General features: G+C 32.9%; 1 protein-coding gene across 2 annotated transcripts; it reads left to right on the top strand.

Annotated features, from left to right (window-relative positions):
• Nucleotides 1–3,951: 3,951 nt before the first annotated feature.
• On the top strand, nt 3,952–18,248 carry LOC133174441 (alpha-1,3-mannosyl-glycoprotein 2-beta-N-acetylglucosaminyltransferase-like). 2 transcript variants are annotated; one of them, XM_061309568.1, is made up of 12 exons: nt 3,952–4,047; nt 5,679–5,900; nt 6,981–7,074; nt 8,057–8,186; nt 9,159–9,273; nt 9,756–9,894; nt 10,252–10,386; nt 12,836–12,926; nt 14,101–14,205; nt 15,323–15,413; nt 15,540–15,710; nt 18,064–18,248. In XM_061309568.1, exons 2-12 carry the CDS (start codon nt 5,805–5,807, stop codon nt 18,175–18,177), a joined length of 1,281 nt encoding a protein of 426 aa, XP_061165552.1. In that variant the 5' UTR covers nt 3,952–4,047; nt 5,679–5,804; the 3' UTR covers nt 18,178–18,248. The 2 variants fall into 2 exon arrangements, with proteins under 2 accessions (XP_061165552.1, XP_061165551.1); XM_061309567.1 differs by having other exon boundaries at nt 6,981–7,101.
• The last annotated feature ends 476 nt before the right edge of the window (nt 18,249–18,724 follow it).

The raw sequence follows: 18,724 nt of genomic DNA, 5'->3' as shown, positions 1-18,724 counted from the left end.
TCTTGTCACTGTATTAAAAGGAAACCCTTGCTCCTGGCTTACTCTCAAAGTTTTTCTTTAAAAAGCTAACCTTATAACGTACATTATTTTGTAATATTGAAAGAAAGGTGGAAAACAAACTGAATCAAGAAGGGATGTCCCGTTTACCAGGTGGAGGGGATTGGACTAGTCCACTTATGGGATAACCGGGAAACAAAATAGTAAAAATAATCAGAAAATCCATTGCTTTAATGTTGCCTGCCCAAGTCCAATATGATATTAAAAATGAGATAAAATTTGCAGTTAATAAAAAATCTGAAGCTTAAGAATCAGATTAAAAGAACAAACTCTATTTATTTCCATAGAAGTTATTGCACCCACAGTAAAAATGTTACACGGACATGTCCGTATAAAGAATAGCAAAGAATAAATAGGTGCATTAAAAATACTGAAGAAAGTAAACACATTATTATTTTGCATCAGTAATATGATTCTTTCTTCTGCAAACCGTATTTGTTAAAATGCAGGTAACAAATTCCGATGTAAATCAGACTGCACAAAATCTAGCTCACTAAATATGATCACTTAGTTTCGGACCATGGAAAATGTGATCCTTATATTGTCTGTCACAGTGTAAATGAACAACAACTCTCTTTTGCAGTTTCAACATTGCACTGACAGCATCGGCATCTCAAAGTTGTTTGTCAGCAGTCTTCTTCAATCACAGAGAAGCAGTTAGCAAAATGTGTGACTTTCGTTTCTTGACCAATAGCTTCCCAATGCCATGTACGAACTGTCACCCTCACATCTACTGCTGTACCCAACAACAATAATTGCATTAGATTGTGCAAATGGTCAACGAATTCTCAAGGGCTGTTCCTTTTGTGTTGTAAAAATACTGTGCCTTTGTTCAGTAACTAGCAACAACTTGTATCTGCCAGCACGTTTAGGTAAACGCAACAACAATACTGATAAGGTTACCATCCTCCACCCAGTTAATCTGGCCCTGCTCCAGCAATTCCTCCACAAGGATACTCACTCAACTGTATTTGGAGACACCATATTTGAAGAATTCGTTCACATCAAATTGCCAAAATTTCATATCTTCAACATTTCATTTTCCCAGTATTTGGCCAATGACAAACAAATGCGAAAGCTGTTCGACGTGATGGAAAGGTGTTTAAAAAATCTTGCTAAATCTATGATTGCAGGCGAAGTGGAATTTGCAGTCGACAAATGGCCAGACATAAGTGGTATTTTAGCCATCATCGCAACTTCCCTTGCATTCTTTGGCTTCATATTCAGTATCTGGTCATGTTACAAAATTCGAACTGTCCTGCTTCCAGTGTTGCTGTTCCATCAGGCCCACTCAACAACGGCTTATACATTTAAACCAACTTTATCTTTCATCTATCATCAGGAATAAGAAAACACACCACCGCCCAGTATAAATGAGCACATTTATGCCTCGTTCACAACTCCTTGGTCCTATGTTTCCCTTTCCGTATTGACCACCATCCTTGAAATGGCGTGCATTGCTAACCTCTGGCGAAAATTCCAACGGTCGCACAGAACATCCCTACATTTGGAACTCATCACTGGACCAACTAACCTGCGAGCTCTTTACGCTGCTGACACTACCACTGTGTCCACATAACTGGAAAATACAGATTCCCCTGAGGATATTTCATCTGTACATATTACCACCTCATATTTCATCCTCCATTACCTACACCTTCAATGCACTAACTTCTCTGTCACTAACACTCATACTAACCGCTCCATTAATGTACCAACAACCATTTTAATTTCACCTTTTACAGCTAGGAAAATTCGCAACATCCTTAAGCATCCCTACACAGCATATTTTCTTTTGTCACACCACAAAGTTCTATTTTCAAATACTGTAGATTTTTTTTTTCCTTTTGGGCATGACTTACTTTAAAAGTGTGTGAGTGAAATTCATTAATATGTTTTCGGTTTGTTCAGTTGCATGGTATGTATACCACCTATTTTGTAAATAACTATTTTTTGTGTTTGTTCAAACATTTGGTCACCATACATTGGTGCGAATAATTATTTGTGTCTCATTTAGATTGCATGTTTTTGTTTAATGTAAATATACATATAATATCATATTTCTTTTTTCTTTTTTTTTCCTTGGTACATTTTTTTTTCTACTGACTTGCTAATGTATTTTTCATTTTTATCTTTGAGGACAAAGATTTTTCTGACCAAAAAATTATCATAGTGCAAAATTGACCCTCTGATATATTTTCTGTTTTTAGTATAAATTTATTATCAATTTCAAATTATTTTCTTTATAAAGTTTTATTTACCAGTTGGTATATTTTTATTTACTTCAACCAATTTCATGGCTTTGGATTAAGAAGAATATATAACTTAAGGCCCTTTGTCAGTTTTCGGCTATATACATATATGGCCAGGCAAAAAAATTCATAAACATTTTCGAAAAATGTTAATTGTTGAAGAAAAACATATATGTAAGATTAAGTAATACGTGTAGTTGAGACGGTTTATTCCCACTTAGCCAACATTTTGAAAAATCTTATTCCCACATAGCCAACATTTTGAATTTTACACCTGAGTGACCAACAGGCTATAGTCTGTTTTTTCATGTACGAGTATTTATTATGGTTTACCTAAGAATTATTTCTGCTTACATTTTAAAACAGACTATAGCCTACAGTTAATTAAATTCTTTTGTTCTCCACCTGCACCCCATTCCCACGTAGCCAACACAGATTTACCTGTGTTTACCTGTATTTTTCTCAAAATGTTGGCTAAGTGGGAAGACACCGTTGAGACTCTGGGTCTATTGAACAAACTCTACTTAAAACTGATAAAATAGATATTTTAATATTTAAAAAAAAAAATCTTAACTTTGGTTGAAAAAAAGAAAATAACCCCAAAGGGTGACTTAACTTTTTTATTTTTCCCTTTCTGCGTATGGAAATCTTAAACTGTCAGAAAAATAACAAAGACGACTTACATTGTACGTTTAGTATATACATATAAGTTAAAGTTACTTAGAAATGACCCCTCCCCCCTCCTTTTCCCAGGAAACATGGACTTCTTGTCAAGTTGGAGAGATCCCCCAGACGAAATAGTTTTTCATGATAGTTCTGTTTCTTATTTTTTCTTCTATTTCTGTTTGCTTCTCATTTTTTTTTAAAAGCGAGAAGTTGTAAACAACCACCCCATGGTCCAACCCCGCCCATCCCATCCCGGAAAAGTTAAAAATCCAGGTCTGGATATTTCCGGGAAAACAAATTGTTCCTTCTTTTCTTTTTTAATTTTAGAGAAGCATTTTCTGTTGAAAATGTTCATTGAAAATGGGGGGGGGGGGGGTTCCCCCTTTTTTTTTTTTGCAATACAGTCAGATCATGGTAATGTGGTGATAATGTATTTTTAAAAAAATTGGTTGAGAGAAATTTGGAACCGACTCCCATCTCCCTTCAACAGCGCTCTCGTCCACTATATATGGCAGGCCTGGTACATTTTGTTAATACACATAAATGTTATCGCTTTTATTTTGAGTTCAGTCTCATATAATAGACGACTTTCACATTTAGGAAAGTTACTGGGGTCAACTGGATTGGATTCCCTGTATAAAATAACCAAATTTATGGGACAATGTGAAATTGCCTTTCAAATGAAATCTGTATGATCTGTATCGCATTAACAATATAGACGGTCATAACTCCCCCGTCCCCTCCCTCCTCCCCCCCCCCCTTTTCCACGAGTTTTGGATTTTTTAAAAATTTTATTTATTTATCCATTTATTTTTTGTTTGCTTGTCAAAGTTTTTCAGGCAAGTTGTCAATTTTTTTTCTGGCTCCCCCTTTTAAAAACGATTCTACTCTGCTAGAGGCATTACGTGTTATTGAGGAACTACATGTAAACCGTAAAATTACATTCCTATCGTTTTCGTTTCCCTCTACTAGACACTGTTTCTTGATAACGCGAGATTACTCTTCTTTTTGTCAGGAAAAGGAAGCTAAAATATCCTCTAATCAATAAATGTGGCCGTAATTTCTTCTTTACGTAAGTATTTTTTGAACATTTCTAGCAGGAGAGGTTCTATTTTTTGTTTTTCTTGTGACAAGTAAACTGACACCCATAATCTTCGTCTGCTTGTGACACGTCGAATTAGATCGAATATCCTCAGTCGTTCTTTTTTTTTAACAGGTTAAGCATTCTACGTTTATAAATTTCAAATTTAGGGTGGTGATTATGTTAGTATTCAAACATCAAAGTAGTTAAATTAATTCCTAGATAGCATTTGTTTAACTGAACTTATACAACACTGAAGGATATTTAAGTTCAGAACATGCAATGATGGTGTATGCTTTTCTTATCATGCTTATCGACGTGTACTTGCAGACTATATGAGATTATATCTTCCATTCTCCAAGTCTCTGTATAAACCTAGATATGTGTTATAATAGAGGCAGGTGTATTTTCTGTTTGGGATTAAACCAAGGATTTCTGTCATAAATGGCCAGCAATCCTAGATAAGATTCCTCTATTTCCTCCAACTGTTTCACATGTTTCATATTGAATAATATTGATGTTTGTGGGGAAGGGTCAAGGGGCACTTTTGATACTGAGATTTCCAAATGTTTTTAGTGAAGACTGACAAGGAGGTTAATTTTGATGTAATTGGCATGATTGGTGGGTCAATTCATATATAATAGATGACTTTTACATTCCTAAGAGTTATCTCCCATTATCAGCATAATGCTTATTTTTTCACTATATCCTTTGTAACTTACCTATAACATGTATAAATATTTTAAACCTTCAAATGCTTTTGGAGAATTTAACCATTCCTGCATTGCCATGATATGGGGCATGAAAGAAAACATAATGAACATACATACAGGTTTGATTAAGTTTGTAATATTATGCCCTGTTCACACAGAGAGTTTAATTCGAATTAACCGTAAGTTACTGGGAATTAAATTTGATCCGCATTCAGATGGAAAATTTAATGCAAATTAGTTTAATACGAATTAGTTTACTACGCATTAAATTACTTCGTATTAGCTCCATGTGAACTCTAAGCGAAGCTAATTCGAATTAAATTCTGACGCATGCGTAAGGGCAAAATTAAGTCATAGGCTACATGTCGGTGGTCAAATATAGGTACTTGTGCTACTTTTGAATTGAAAACAAAAGAAAATTATGTAAATCACTAAAATGCGTACAGACACTATGACATTATGTCAAATGTATTATCTGCTCTGCACAATATGACGTGATTTGCAAATGTTGTCATAATAGCCTTACTGAATAGCCTTATGTAGTAGAAATAAAATTAATTCGCATTAGTTTACTTCACATTAGCTGTCTTGTGAATGCAATTTAATTTGCATTAGTTTAATTCACATCATTTTACTTTGCATAAATTTACTGTGAATTGAACTCTCCGTGTGAACAGGGCATTATAAGCGAGTATAAGTGTACGTATACTTATAAGTATAAGTACAGTGGGTTATGCCGATTAACCCCACAAAGGGAAATGAAATAACCTTTTGTAAATGTGAAAGTCGTCTATAATAGGCAATATGAATAGAAATTGTATTTCCTGCAACCCTACTATGTCAAACATTGCAAATTGAATATAGAAGAAAGGATAATTGATTTTTAGATACTGTTTTCTTTCTTTTCAGAATGTAAAAACTCTCATTAAAATGAGTAAGGGTCGTTTGAAAGACAGGGACCATGAGCAGATTTGGCCTTTTATGGCATCATGTTTCCATGCTATGAATACCTAGGACCAGGAACTGATGTAAACAATGAGAAGAAAACACTTGGTGGCCATTGTGGTGGTGATTTTTCTCACCTGGAATTTGCTGATGTATTACATGCTAGTCTCAAAGAACCCTGGAAAGGTACTATAAATTGTACAGTAGTTTGAATATTTCAAAGCTCATAATTGTCTATAATCAGGGTCATTGAACAGATATCGAGGTAAAAATATGTATAGAAAAAGTAGTTGGGACTTTTAAGCTAACTTCAACATATCTGTGGTATTTGAGATATCAATGTTCAAGATACTAAAGTTGAACTATACTTCGATTTTCCCAAAATATCTCTTATTTTCCAAATTGAATGGCCTTAATTGGCCCTCTCAGACTTACCGTATATACTCGCCTATAAGTCGGTTTTTTTGGGAGTTAAATTTTGGTCCAAAACTCTATGTCTGACTTATAGGCAAGTCATAAAAAGATTAGTATTTTTTCTGGAGGGCGAAGTGTAGTATTTTATTCACATTTCTGCCGATTATCATTGAACAAAGTCTAGATATATTAAATCATTTATGTATTCTAAAATTATACATAAAGTAAAAGTAATTACATATTTTGATAACTTTATTTTTATCTTAAATGTGCATTATATATTTTTCTTAATGATTTAAAATTAAGTATTTTTTAAAAATATTAATCGAAACCAGGTTAAACATCAGAGCATTGATTTGAAATTGTTAACTGATTCTGGCAAAAGTTGTACCGACTTATAAGCAGGTCAATGGCAAATCCCTCCAAAATAACCTAAAAAAATACAACCGACTTATAGGCGGACCGACTTATAGGCGAGTATATACGGTAGCAGAAAATTGTCTGAGAGTGTATTTTAAAACATGTATTGGTTCAAGATCTAAATACATGTATATGAACTTTTTGCTTTCAAAAGCAATCATAATGTCAGTTTGATAGTTGAAATTGATTTAATATTTTGTGATAACCTCTTCCTCTCAAAGCTTCCACACTTAATCTCTGATTGCTTTATTTGGAGAATATTTTACATGTAGTACTAGCTTTTGGTTTCATGAAATTTATAACATACATGTATATGTAAATTATATTACTTGACTATGTTATTATAACCTTAAATAGTTGTGGAGAGGAACCATTTTAAAAAAAATTGTTTTGAAAAGAAACCTTTATTTTAATTTATGCCTTCATTTCTAGACTGGTTCTGGCTCAGTAGAAGACCAGTTAAGAGGTCTCCAAGGTGACATCCATCGACAGCTCTCGCAAAATTCGGAACTGCTGCAACAGCTACGTAAGTTTCGAGAGCAAAAATTAGCAGGTGAGATGTTTAAACTGAAAAGCAGTGTTGGTACATAGGAATGTATTGCATGGATTAGGACAATTTCACTGATAGTCTGGACTTCTGGATGTTGCTGATAAACAATGGGATGCCACAAGTCTTACAGGTCTTTTCTGAGAAAAAGAAGCCTGTATGCAGTGTATGCTTTGATCATATGTTGATGAAATCACGTTTATTGTCGACATGCTTTTAAATGTACCCACATCAAACAGAATTAAAGTTACCCTGATGAAAAATTACATCATACTGTTGTTGACAATTCTGTCTGATGCAGGTACATGTATAAGCATGTCAACACCAACTGTAGTCCAAACTACTGATGAAATTGTACTAGCTAGTTTAGAAGAGAGAGAGGGAGGTCTTTCTGTGGTACTGTGACAGGTTCATGTACATGATGTACATGTAATCATTATCTACTGTTTTAGGCTAGAGGGCATTATATTGATCTGTGTTACCGTTGCATGTCGTATTACTTAATACTAAGGTTACAGTTTGTTGTACAATATCAGACATCTAATATTTAGAGTTATACCAGGGGTTATACTGAGTTATCTAAAGATTTTCTCCTAAACTTCATAAGTACATGTACAGAGCTGTATTAAATCCTGGTGTTTACTACAGTTTAATGTACATGTCATAACTGTAAAGTTTTAGGGAACTTTATAATCCAGACACATTCTAAAGAAATTAATTGAAATAAGTGAAGATTGATATTTTTATTATAGAATTAAATCATGTTTATGTTAGATTTTATCAATCCCTACATATGTAACAGTCATGTAAAACAACTATGATTTCTTTTAAATTAATGTCAGAGTTTTTTTTTGTTTTTTTTTTTTTCAAATACATGGTGATTGGGAAAGCATAAAACCTAGCAGGTGTATTTTACAATAAATAAAGTTCAGGTTTGAATTTCATAAGATTTTCGTTATAGAGAAACTTGACAGAGAAATCCATAAGACAACCACACCTGTTCCATTTAACATCGACAAAATCATCCTTCCCATCCTTCTCATCGCCTGTGATCGGACGACGGTCAGTCGTAGCCTGGATCTCCTCCTCAAGTGAGTTTGTAGAGAGTATCCTACATTTATTTCCTTTTTACTATAACCATTATTTTTGTTTACATGCCATTATCTTATTCAAGTTGACGTTTATTTATAATTTTTTTTCTAAAAATACTTTAACGGTTCTTGTAGAAATAAACAAGATGGCGTATGATTGGAATCTTTTTATTCCATGGAGATATATTAAATGATGGAAATTTATAGATGAAATAATAATATAAGATGGTGATTATCTACCCTAAAAAAATAGTAACAACATATAAGTGTATGAACAGCATGTAGACAAGCACATTCTATTTACAAAACAAAACAGTCACAATCTAAACATGAAACATTTATTTAGGTCATTTAACACAATCAAAGGGTGATAACTCTTTGAAACTCTTAGATTGAATAAGTAATATTTTTCTATACCGGTATGTTGAAATATTTACAATGCTATATGATAGTTATGTATGGAGCTGTGTGATTTCTCTGTATGACTTTATACTACAGAGTATTTAGTACATCATGGCCTAGTAAATTGATATAAAATAATAAATTCATAATTCAGAGCCAGATCTTGATTCCACAATCGACAATACCCTTATTTATAAATAGACTGATCTTTCAAACTACCTTAACCCATAGTTTTGGGTTTATAACCCTTATCATAAATAGGGATGTTTAGGATTAAATCAAATATATTAGTAAAGCAGTGCATTAAATTAAAACCAATTGATGAGTAATGCACAGTCCATGTGTGAATGAATCAATGAATGAAACCCCTGCAATAAAAATATACAGACTAATATTAAAATAAAATAAAATTAAGTACAATTACCACAGAATGAAAACTTGATCTTGAGGAACCATTTTCTCAGACAGAAAAGAGAAAAAAGTAGTTCTAATCCTCCTTTCCCATTTAGAAAACAATTAAATTCTTTGTAAATCAACGTTCTTCCTATATGTATCTTTTGATATATCTAGATACAGACCAAATAAAGACAAATTCCCCATCATTGTAAGTCAAGACTGTGGACACAAACCTACTGCTGATGTCATACAACGCTACGTGGTGGATCATGGAATCCAACATATTAAGGTATAAAGTTGATTAAGATTTATGGACAATTACCCTCTCCTACTGAAATGGAATTTTTCTGTATAAGCATGACATCTTCCTTAACAGGGGGTGGGGATAAAAATGAAATTCAAGGAAATTTGAGAGAAAATGAAAGTTTTATAAATGTACATTAGAGTTATCTCTCTTTAGCAATGAGTGCTTTCATTAGTACTTGTATAAAACTGACTTGAGAATATTTTCAAATATTTCTACTGAAATAAAGCTGTTGGTTAGCACCTCTCAGCACTGATACAATGTAAAATTATCCAATCAATTTCTACAATAAGTCAGGTAATGCACTGCAATTCATGAAAACTATATTGATCGAAATTCAATTTCTTTATACACTGAACTATTTTTTCATCCACAGCACACAAATTTAAGTATTTTCAAGTATTTTTTCATTCACAGCATCAAAATTAGAGACATATATATATTCAAATAATTTTTTTAATTTACAGCACCCAAATTTAAGTGATATTCACCTTCCCTGGCCACAGAAGAAGTTCCAGGGTTACTACAAGCTGAGTCGTCACTATAAATGGGCGCTCAATCAGGTGTTCCACACCTATAATCATTCTGCTGTGATTATTGTAGAAGGTACGACCTACATGTACATTTATCGAATTATCCAAAATAAATTCTTTTTTTACGTGTACGTTCTGTCATTCAGATTAATTTTCCAAAATCTATGTGGTAAGGAATAAAGAATAAATGCAGAAATATTTTCAAAGAAAATACTACATGTACATACATGCACAAATTTACTTTGACCAAATGTACCTATACTAAACCAAATTCACCTTTCTGAAGAAAGTAAAAATTCAACAAACACAATATGTACATGTATTTCAAAATAACTCAAATTTGCTGGATTTACTTAAGATATTAATCAGAAAAAATTTCTCTTCTCATTTTCAACATTATGACATTAAAAAAAATCTCTTTTACCTATAGATGACTTAGACGTTTCCCCTGATTTTTATGAGTATTTTTCTGCAACATTCCCTATCCTGCATCAGGACCCGAGTCTGTGGTGTGTGTCAGCATGGAACGACAACGGCAAAGTGGAGATGGTGTCTGATGATGCAGGTATAGAATACATTTATAAACTGTTCATTGATCAAAGCATTGAATTATCTTTTTTAGGGGGGGGGGGGGGGAGCACTGTGTTGTAAATCAAGCAAAGTTTGCATAGGAATGGAGTAAGGGCATGAGGGTGTTGGTGCATTACAAAACTCTCATGTTTACCCTGCATTATTTGTGACTGAATCAATGCATTAAAAAATGATGATCATTTTATGAACATTTTACACTTGTGTATACACGTTCATTCTCAACACTTACAATTTTGATGATATATTCTGGTACCTCTTGATACTTAAAGTTTTTTTTAGCTTGTAAACTGTTTTGACAACCAGTTTATAATTGTGACATCAGGCCATAAAGCACTTTATGGAAATACAATAGGCCAAAGAAAATTAATCAATAGTTTCTCAGGCACCACTTCATGAGGTCAAAAACTGCCGCTATTCATCAATTTTATTGACATATTGAAAAGGGAAATAATGCAATTTTCTATTTTTCCAAATTGAAAAAGAAAATTGAGTTATTCCCCTTTTCACAAATGCTAATAGATAGACTTTTTATTAGATAAATAAACTATATATTTCTTGTTAATACAGTATATTATGAATTAATTAACTTTTAAACAAATTTTTGGAATAACATTTAGAGTTGAATACATATTATAACTAATGTACGTAAAGAAAAAAAAAGTAAGAATCAGTTGATATCATCATTTTGTGGAACATTGACTGTTGACTGGCATGAAAAAAAGGTATAACACCTGCTCCCCCCCCCCCCCAAAAAAAAAAGAACCTGCCTGCTGTACTGAATTTTGAAATTTTTTGTCTGAGAAACTATTAATTAATTTTATTTGTTTTTATGTGAATTGTTCATCAAGGAATTGTTTTGTCTACATTATTTCACTGTTTAGAGATACACCTGTAAACATATTGTATGTTAGTGTTGCAAAATCAGACCAAATTTACTATCAATTATCAAATTCAATCGGTAAAATATAATTGATTGTAAGATCGATAGTTTGAACTTTAATTAAAGGTTTCGTCAAATAAAGGAAACTATGTAACTATTCAGATATCCTCGGATATGAAAACAATTTTTCAATACCAATCTGTGACATCAACATGAAAACATGCTTAGTTGGAAAGCATGTCCTCCATTTATCAGAGAAATAAAGAAACGTCCTTTGATAATGATCCTTTGATAAACCAGTTTGGTTAAAAAGATAATTTATACGAGGGGTTATCAAAAAGTTCGTGGACTGACGCGATAAAATTAATAATATGTAATCTTTGCTTACAAAATTTATGCGGAACATAAAACAACAAAAGTTTAAGAAATGTTGAAAATTTTAGCTTGATACGTTGATAATTTGCCAAACTATTCTAAAATTAAAAAGACTTTACGTGATCACCCGGCGCTGTCGCCGTTTAGTGTCATGACGTCCACTTAACGTCATTGTTTCTTAAAGTCCGCTCTCTCTACCTCATACACTTATCTTGATGAGATTACTTGGAGTTAAGTAAGGACTTAAACCCGTCTTATTTATATGAATTTAAAATGTCATGAGCAGCCGTTTTCAATGCATATAATATTGTAAATGGATCTTTATATGGGGAAAGATCCTCACTTGATTATGCCAGAATACTTAGCTTGTTGGAGTTCAATTTCTACCACACATGATCAACGTCACTTTTCGACGTGACTGACTTTTGACACCCTGACTACAAATCGACACTAACTGTGCATATTTCATCTCTCTGAATGTCTTTGGGCATTAAAAAACAAGTACTCTGGATGCATTTTATTTTTCTGTAGCCAGTTTAACATTCCTTAGGTCAATACCAGTTTTTCCAGGAGCAAAACTCTATAGAGTGTTTGAAAAAGAAACCCCTCCCCCCTTTTGACGTTATTTTCAAGCCCATAATTGTTTGGACACTCCATATAAAATTTACGATAAAATTTCATAGAAATTACAGAATGGGGTAAAAACTGCAAATTTTTCTGAACAAATGTGTCGTACCATATGTCTGAATTAACGAGATTTTTTTATGACAAATACTCATATCTAAAGAGTATTTCTCAATTACACTCAGGTAGAAAAAAACGTCATATTAGAGGTTGCACCGCCTGGACATACCTTTGCTTACAAAAACACTAACAATTTATTAAAAATTATGATTTATGGTTTATTCTATAGATAGAAAAGATGATGCTAACTTAATGTGTAAAAATTCATTGATGTACCTAAAGCGGTTTTAATTTTATGACGCTAGTCCACGAATTTTTTTATAACCCCTCGTATATATTCAAAAAAATTAAGGACCATCAATTGTAAAGTTTTCTATCGATTGTTGCTGAAGTACTGCCTTCAACGACGATTTTTCAATAGTCGATGACTATCGGAACGACACTATTGTATATGTTGATCTCATTTGTACTTTGTATTTTGTAGAATTATTATATAGAACCGATTTTTTTCCTGGTCTGGGCTGGATGATGGAAAAGTCCACCTGGCTGGAACTAGGACCCAAATGGCCAAATGCGTAAGTAGATCGAATGTAACCAAGAAGTTAAGAAGTTCGCAAAGTTTATTTCATATATTTGTACATGGCCTTTTAAGGCTGTAGTATAAGAATTCCTAAATTCTTATCCAAATTTTATTGAAAATTAAAATTGTTGCAGGTGTGTGTATTTTATTTCTAATTTGTAACAATGTAAACAAATTTCTGTTGACAGCAGCATCAAGCAGTGCATATGCCTGAATAAAAGTCACTGTAGTGTTCCATTTAACTGAACATATCTCATACTATGCAGTCACATCAGTCTTTCATTAGCAGTAGTCCTTGCTTGATACAATTTCAGTAAACACCTTGCTGTCAGATGTCAAAATCACACCAACATCTGTGGTATTATAAACTATTGCTGAATAGAAAATTGAAATACTGACCCCTATCTGAATTAAGACGTAGATTTAAAAGAAAGTAATATGTACATTTCTGGATTTTATTGTGAAAAAGCAGAAATGCAAAATATATGAGGGGTTAAAATTGGGGGGGGGGGGGGTATGAGTGTGTTTTTTTGCCTGATGTCAATCTTGTTATCATATCAGTATGGTGCATAATTGGAATCACTAAGGTAGTGTTCTTAAATCTATGTATCAAGAATTGTTAAATTGTTAAATCAAGGTTTACAGAAGGTCATATTTGGCTTAGCATGTAAATTCTTTTTAAGGACCCTCTATACACTGATGAAATATTTTTTTTGGACTTTGAGAAAATTATATAGCATAAAGGAGGATATTTTGAAATTAACCAACTCATTTTTAATATAGGGAGTGTGTCTTTTTTATTCAGGAAAAATCTTCAAAGACAATGAAGTAATAGAAAAGAAAAATTGCCTTCGCTTACTCAAATGAATAAAATACATGCAATTAAAGTTTTCAAATACTCTATCTTGGTATAAAATAGTGTTTAGAATACTTGGATTCATATTAAATTATGTGATACAGTTCAGATTACAATTTATTCTACTTGTATGTCAAATGGTGGGTCAGTCTAATTACACAAAAGTACACTGAAAATAGGGTGCAGAGTAGAGAGGGTCCTTAAATTTTTACAGAAAAAAATCTTTAATATGAAGTGAAGTAGTGTATGGTCAAACTAAATGACTGTTTTATGTAGTTTTTGGCTTCACCTACTTATTTTTTTTTTCTGGTAGATTTTGGGATGATTGGATGAGACACCCAGACCAGAGGAAGGGTCGGGCCTGTATCAGGCCTGAAATCTGCAGGACCAGCACATTTGGCAAGAAAGGAGTCAGCAAGTAAGTAAAAAAAAATCCAGGTGGTATAAGCCAAGGATGTCCATAGGATAGTATCACACATTCTAAAATTAGAATAAAGTTATCATAAAAGGTTGAAATCTACATCCCATGTAGAATAAAATCACAAAAAGACGTATAAAACTATACCAGATACTAGTAATGGGAATCGGTAAGAATTTCATAATCGATGATCGGGCTACTGTAACCAACTAATTATCAATAATAATCGGACATTTACAAAGTCTGTCAATTTACTTTATTAAATGGTAAGAATGGGTGAATACATGTAACTACTTTCTGTGGTGGTCCAGTGGTTCTTCGTTCATTTTGTAGAATCCAAAGTATTTCCATACCTGGGAATGAGTATTGTTACCCGGGTAGGAATACCATTGTCTGTTTGTCTGTGCCATTACGATACACAAATAAGTTAATAGATAAGTTACGGCTGGATTATTTGGCTTAAAACTATTACGCTTGTAAAATAAAAAAAAAAAAACTGATTAATCGGGATTAAAATTTTGTAATCGAGCGCTTGGATTATGCCAGCAATCGACTGATTTTCAATTATAATCGATGATTGAAACACCAAACATATAAGTAAAAATTGATCCTTACAAATGTTGTCTGGAAGGTTAAGCATCTGGATAATTGGTATCCAGATTAGCAAGGCTCCACTGTATATGTACAGTCAAACCTCATTATCTTTAACTCTATGGAACCAAGAAAAAATCTGGTGAGAACCTTGTAAGTTGTTAGAACTTGTGTTCAAACCATTTGTATATTATTTATACAATAAAATATGTTCAAACCAAACCAAGAAAAAATGTTGTGATGTCTTAGGATTTTAAATATTGAGATAAAAAAAACAGAGAGAAAAACGGGTTTTTTGGACTTAACTCACTTTAACATATCCAGTGCTTTCAGATATCAATGTTGAAGAATATCAAAGTTCAAAAGTAAATGATAAAACTATAAAGAATAAATAAGAGGAAAATTGAAATTATTCAGCTTTTCTATGTGTGTAAAAAAAAAAGTGAAAATTAATCTTATGAGAATACAGATATTATATGTCAGACTGTATAATATTTTGTTCACTAACAAATTTTTTATTTTGCAGGGGGTTATTTTATGAAAAGCATCTCAAATTTATAAAACTGAATAACAAGTTTGTGCCTTTTACAAAGAAGGATCTTACATACTTAATGAAGGTACAATACATTTTTATGCTGTGAACAATAAAATAATGCAGTAGAAAATTCTTATTTTTCAACATATGCAAAGTTTCCTCTTATAGTAATGTGGATAAATTTAGATAATTTTTTGAATATTTTCAGGATAAATATGATGCATATTTTACAAAGCTGGTGAAAGAGACACCAGAAGTGACAGTAGCAGAAGCCATGTCAGGTCATAGGTCAAACCTGAAGGCCTTAAAAATTTTATACTCTACCAAAGAAGAATTCAAATCCACAGCCAAGAAGCTTGGCATTATGGACGACTTCAAGGTACTGTGGTTTACCATACCCCAATTTATATTTGTAATAGTTTTATTTTTATGAAATATGAGTTATACATGTATTGTTCATTATTTTAAAAAGTCATTGAATGAAAGTTAAACTTGTACAAAGATTTCTCAAAAATAAAAATTAGATATGATTTTCCCTTTATTGTTGTATTGAGAAAACTTGACCCAGTTAAGGATAAAAGTATGAAATAAGTTATACTGTATTGAAATCACTGTATCTTAGAATTGTCATAAACATATGTATATCACTTGGTCTTGGATTTAAGGTAAGTTCCTTTTCTAATGGATAATTTGTAATTTTCACCCTAGAACAATCCCAAATACATGTAACTACTGTAGAAGTACTTTTTATGCCCCCGTATCGAAGATTCAGGGGTATATAGTTTTTGCCCTGTCAGTCCGTCTGTCTGTCTGTTTGTCCACAAAAACTTTAACAATGCCCATAACTTTTGATTGGTTGGAGCTATGGCTTTCATTTTTCACATGTGTATTCCTTGTGACAAGACCTTTCTTTGGGTACCACCATATCTAACCTTTTGACCTTGGAGTTTGAGCCAGTTTTGCAAAATTTTTCCCAACATTAACCTTGACCATAACTTTTGAACGATTGGTGGTAGGGCTTTCATACTTCACATGTGTATTCCTTGTGACAAGACCTTTCTTTGGGTACCACCATATTTGACCTTTTGACCTTGACCTTGGAGTTTGACCTACTTTTGAAATCTTTAACATTGGCCATAACTTTTGAATGGTTAGTGCTAAGCCTTTCACAATTAGCATATGTAATCCTTGTGACAAGACCTTCCTTTGGATACCAACAACTTTGACCCTTTGACCTTGACCTTGGAGTTTGACCTACTTTTGTAAAATGTTAACATTGGCCATTACTTTTGAACAGCTGGTGCTTGGGCTTTCATACTTCACATATATAATCCTTGTGACAAGACCATCCTTTGGATTCCAACAACTTGGACCCTTTGACCTTGATCTTGGAGTTTGACCTTCTTTTGAAAATCTTTAACCTTGGCCATAACTTTTTAATCGCTGATGCTAGAGCTTTCATACTTCACATATGTAGTCCTTGTGACAAGGCCTTTCTTTGGATACCAACAACTTTGACCCTTTGACCGTGACCTTTGAGTTTGACTTACTTTTGGAAAACTTTAACCTTGGCCATAACTTTAGAACCATTGGTGCTAGATTTTCATACTTCACATATATAATCCTTGTAACAAGACCTTCCTTTGGATACCAACAACTTTGACCTTGACCTTGGAGTTTGACCTACTTTTCGAAAACTTTAACCTTGGACACAACTTTTGAAAAGTTGTTGCTCGGGCTTTCATATTTAATATGTTTTTTCCTTGTGACAAGACCTTCCTTTGGATACTTCCTTAGGCACCATTAATTTTGACCATTTGACCTTGATGTTTGAATTACTTTTGAAAAACTTTAACGTTTTCCATATCTATTCAATAGCTGCTGCTAGGGCTTTCATATTTCACAGGTATATTCCTCGAGACAAAACCTTACTTTGGGTACCAACATATTTGATTTGCATTTGAGAAAGTTTAACCTTCGCTATAAGTTGCCATGCGGGGGCATCAGCGTTTCACAAACACATCTCTGTTTCTGAGTGGGATTAATTTGCGCTGTGTATGCAGTAACAAATTTTCCTGGGAAATTTGTCACAGCATGCTTAAAGTACATTCAATAACAATGCAAGAAATCTGCTTAATTTTCTACCTATGGGTTAAACAGAAAGTGTGATTTTGCAGAATTATGACCCCACACAAAAAAGTACATTTACAGTGTATGTACCAGTAGTATGATAAACAGATCACAAAAGAAAAGAAGAAAACTATATATACATGTATATATAAATTCAAGATAAGCTTGATAAATCAGAAAAGGATTTATGAATGCCTACCAAATGCTCATATAATGGAATATGTAACTAAAGTATTGCTGATTTGGTACCATAATGTGAGGATGAAATTGTTATGTGTGTTACAAGTGAAATTGTTTGAATGTAGAAGAAAATTCTTACATACATGTACCTATGGGAATTATAAAGATAAAATATTCTGTACAAAGACCTATGAAGAGTAATCTCATTTCAAAGCTTTTTTTAAATTTCATACAGTCACTTAAATTAGGAAATTCAATGCATGTATACATGTACACATGTATGAGCCAGAGACAATAACTCCAATATATTCAGAGTTTTAACTTTTTATATATGTACCAAGTTTTTTAAAATATTAATTTTCTGTAAGAATTATTCAGAAGTTTAATGCACCATTTTAATAAGATTTATCTTTTGACTGCAGGCTGGAGTCCCAAGAGTGGCATACAATGGTGTGGTCAGTTTTATATACCGTGGACAGAGGATCTACCTGTCCCCACCCCCAAACTGGAAGGGGTATGACCTCAAGTGGTCATGACACCTGCTGGACATAGTATCAAGTCAAATCCAAGAGTCATACCAAGGGTACCACTATACGTAAATGCAGATCCAATAATGTTAAAATTTTTTTTTCATGTTTTTTTTTTCTTTTTGTATCTCCATTTTTTAAATCTCTTGTATAAAGTATAAAATCATAATGACTCTGATGTGGAAAACTCAGAGTGCTTAGCTGATATTTTATTCAAATTACAGAGAGAGAGAGAGAGAAAATTGTGTGTGTGTGTAGCTATGTGATGATACATACGTGGGGATAGAGAGTGCTGAGTGACAGTTTTGTGAAGTTGATAATCCTTAACATTATGAAAACTTTCCTTCTGGCAGTGTAGATTGATGTATGGAAGGTTTTACAATACAGTCAAACCTCGTTATCTTGAACATCGATGAGACAAAGAAAAAAACATCAAGACATCAAAGGATTCGAGATAACAAGGGGAAAATATTTATAGAATAAGTGGTGTGGACTAAATACCTTGACATGCCCATGATATTTGAGATATCTATATTCGAGATACTGAAGTTGAACT

This window comes from Saccostrea echinata, unplaced genomic scaffold, assembly GCF_033153115.1.
Source record: "Saccostrea echinata isolate AGI-Se365-2 ecotype Australia unplaced genomic scaffold, CSIRO_AGI_Sech_v1 ptg000058l, whole genome shotgun sequence".
Taxonomy (NCBI): Eukaryota; Metazoa; Mollusca; class Bivalvia; order Ostreida; family Ostreidae; genus Saccostrea; species Saccostrea echinata.
The sequence above is the reverse complement of the archived record's forward strand: the minus strand, read 5'-3'. Positions and strand labels throughout refer to the sequence as shown.

Coding starts and splice junctions, on each gene's coding strand:
- LOC133174441 (XM_061309567.1), top strand. CDS start 5,805: ATGAGAAGAAAACACTTGGTGGCCATTGTGGTGGTGATTTTTCTCACC. Junction 5,901..6,980: donor TCTCAAAGAACCCTGGAAAG/GTACTATAAATT, acceptor CTTCATTTCTAG/ACTGGTTCTGGCTCAGTAGA. Junction 10,387..12,835: donor GATGGTGTCTGATGATGCAG/GTATAGAATACA, acceptor TGTATTTTGTAG/AATTATTATATAGAACCGAT.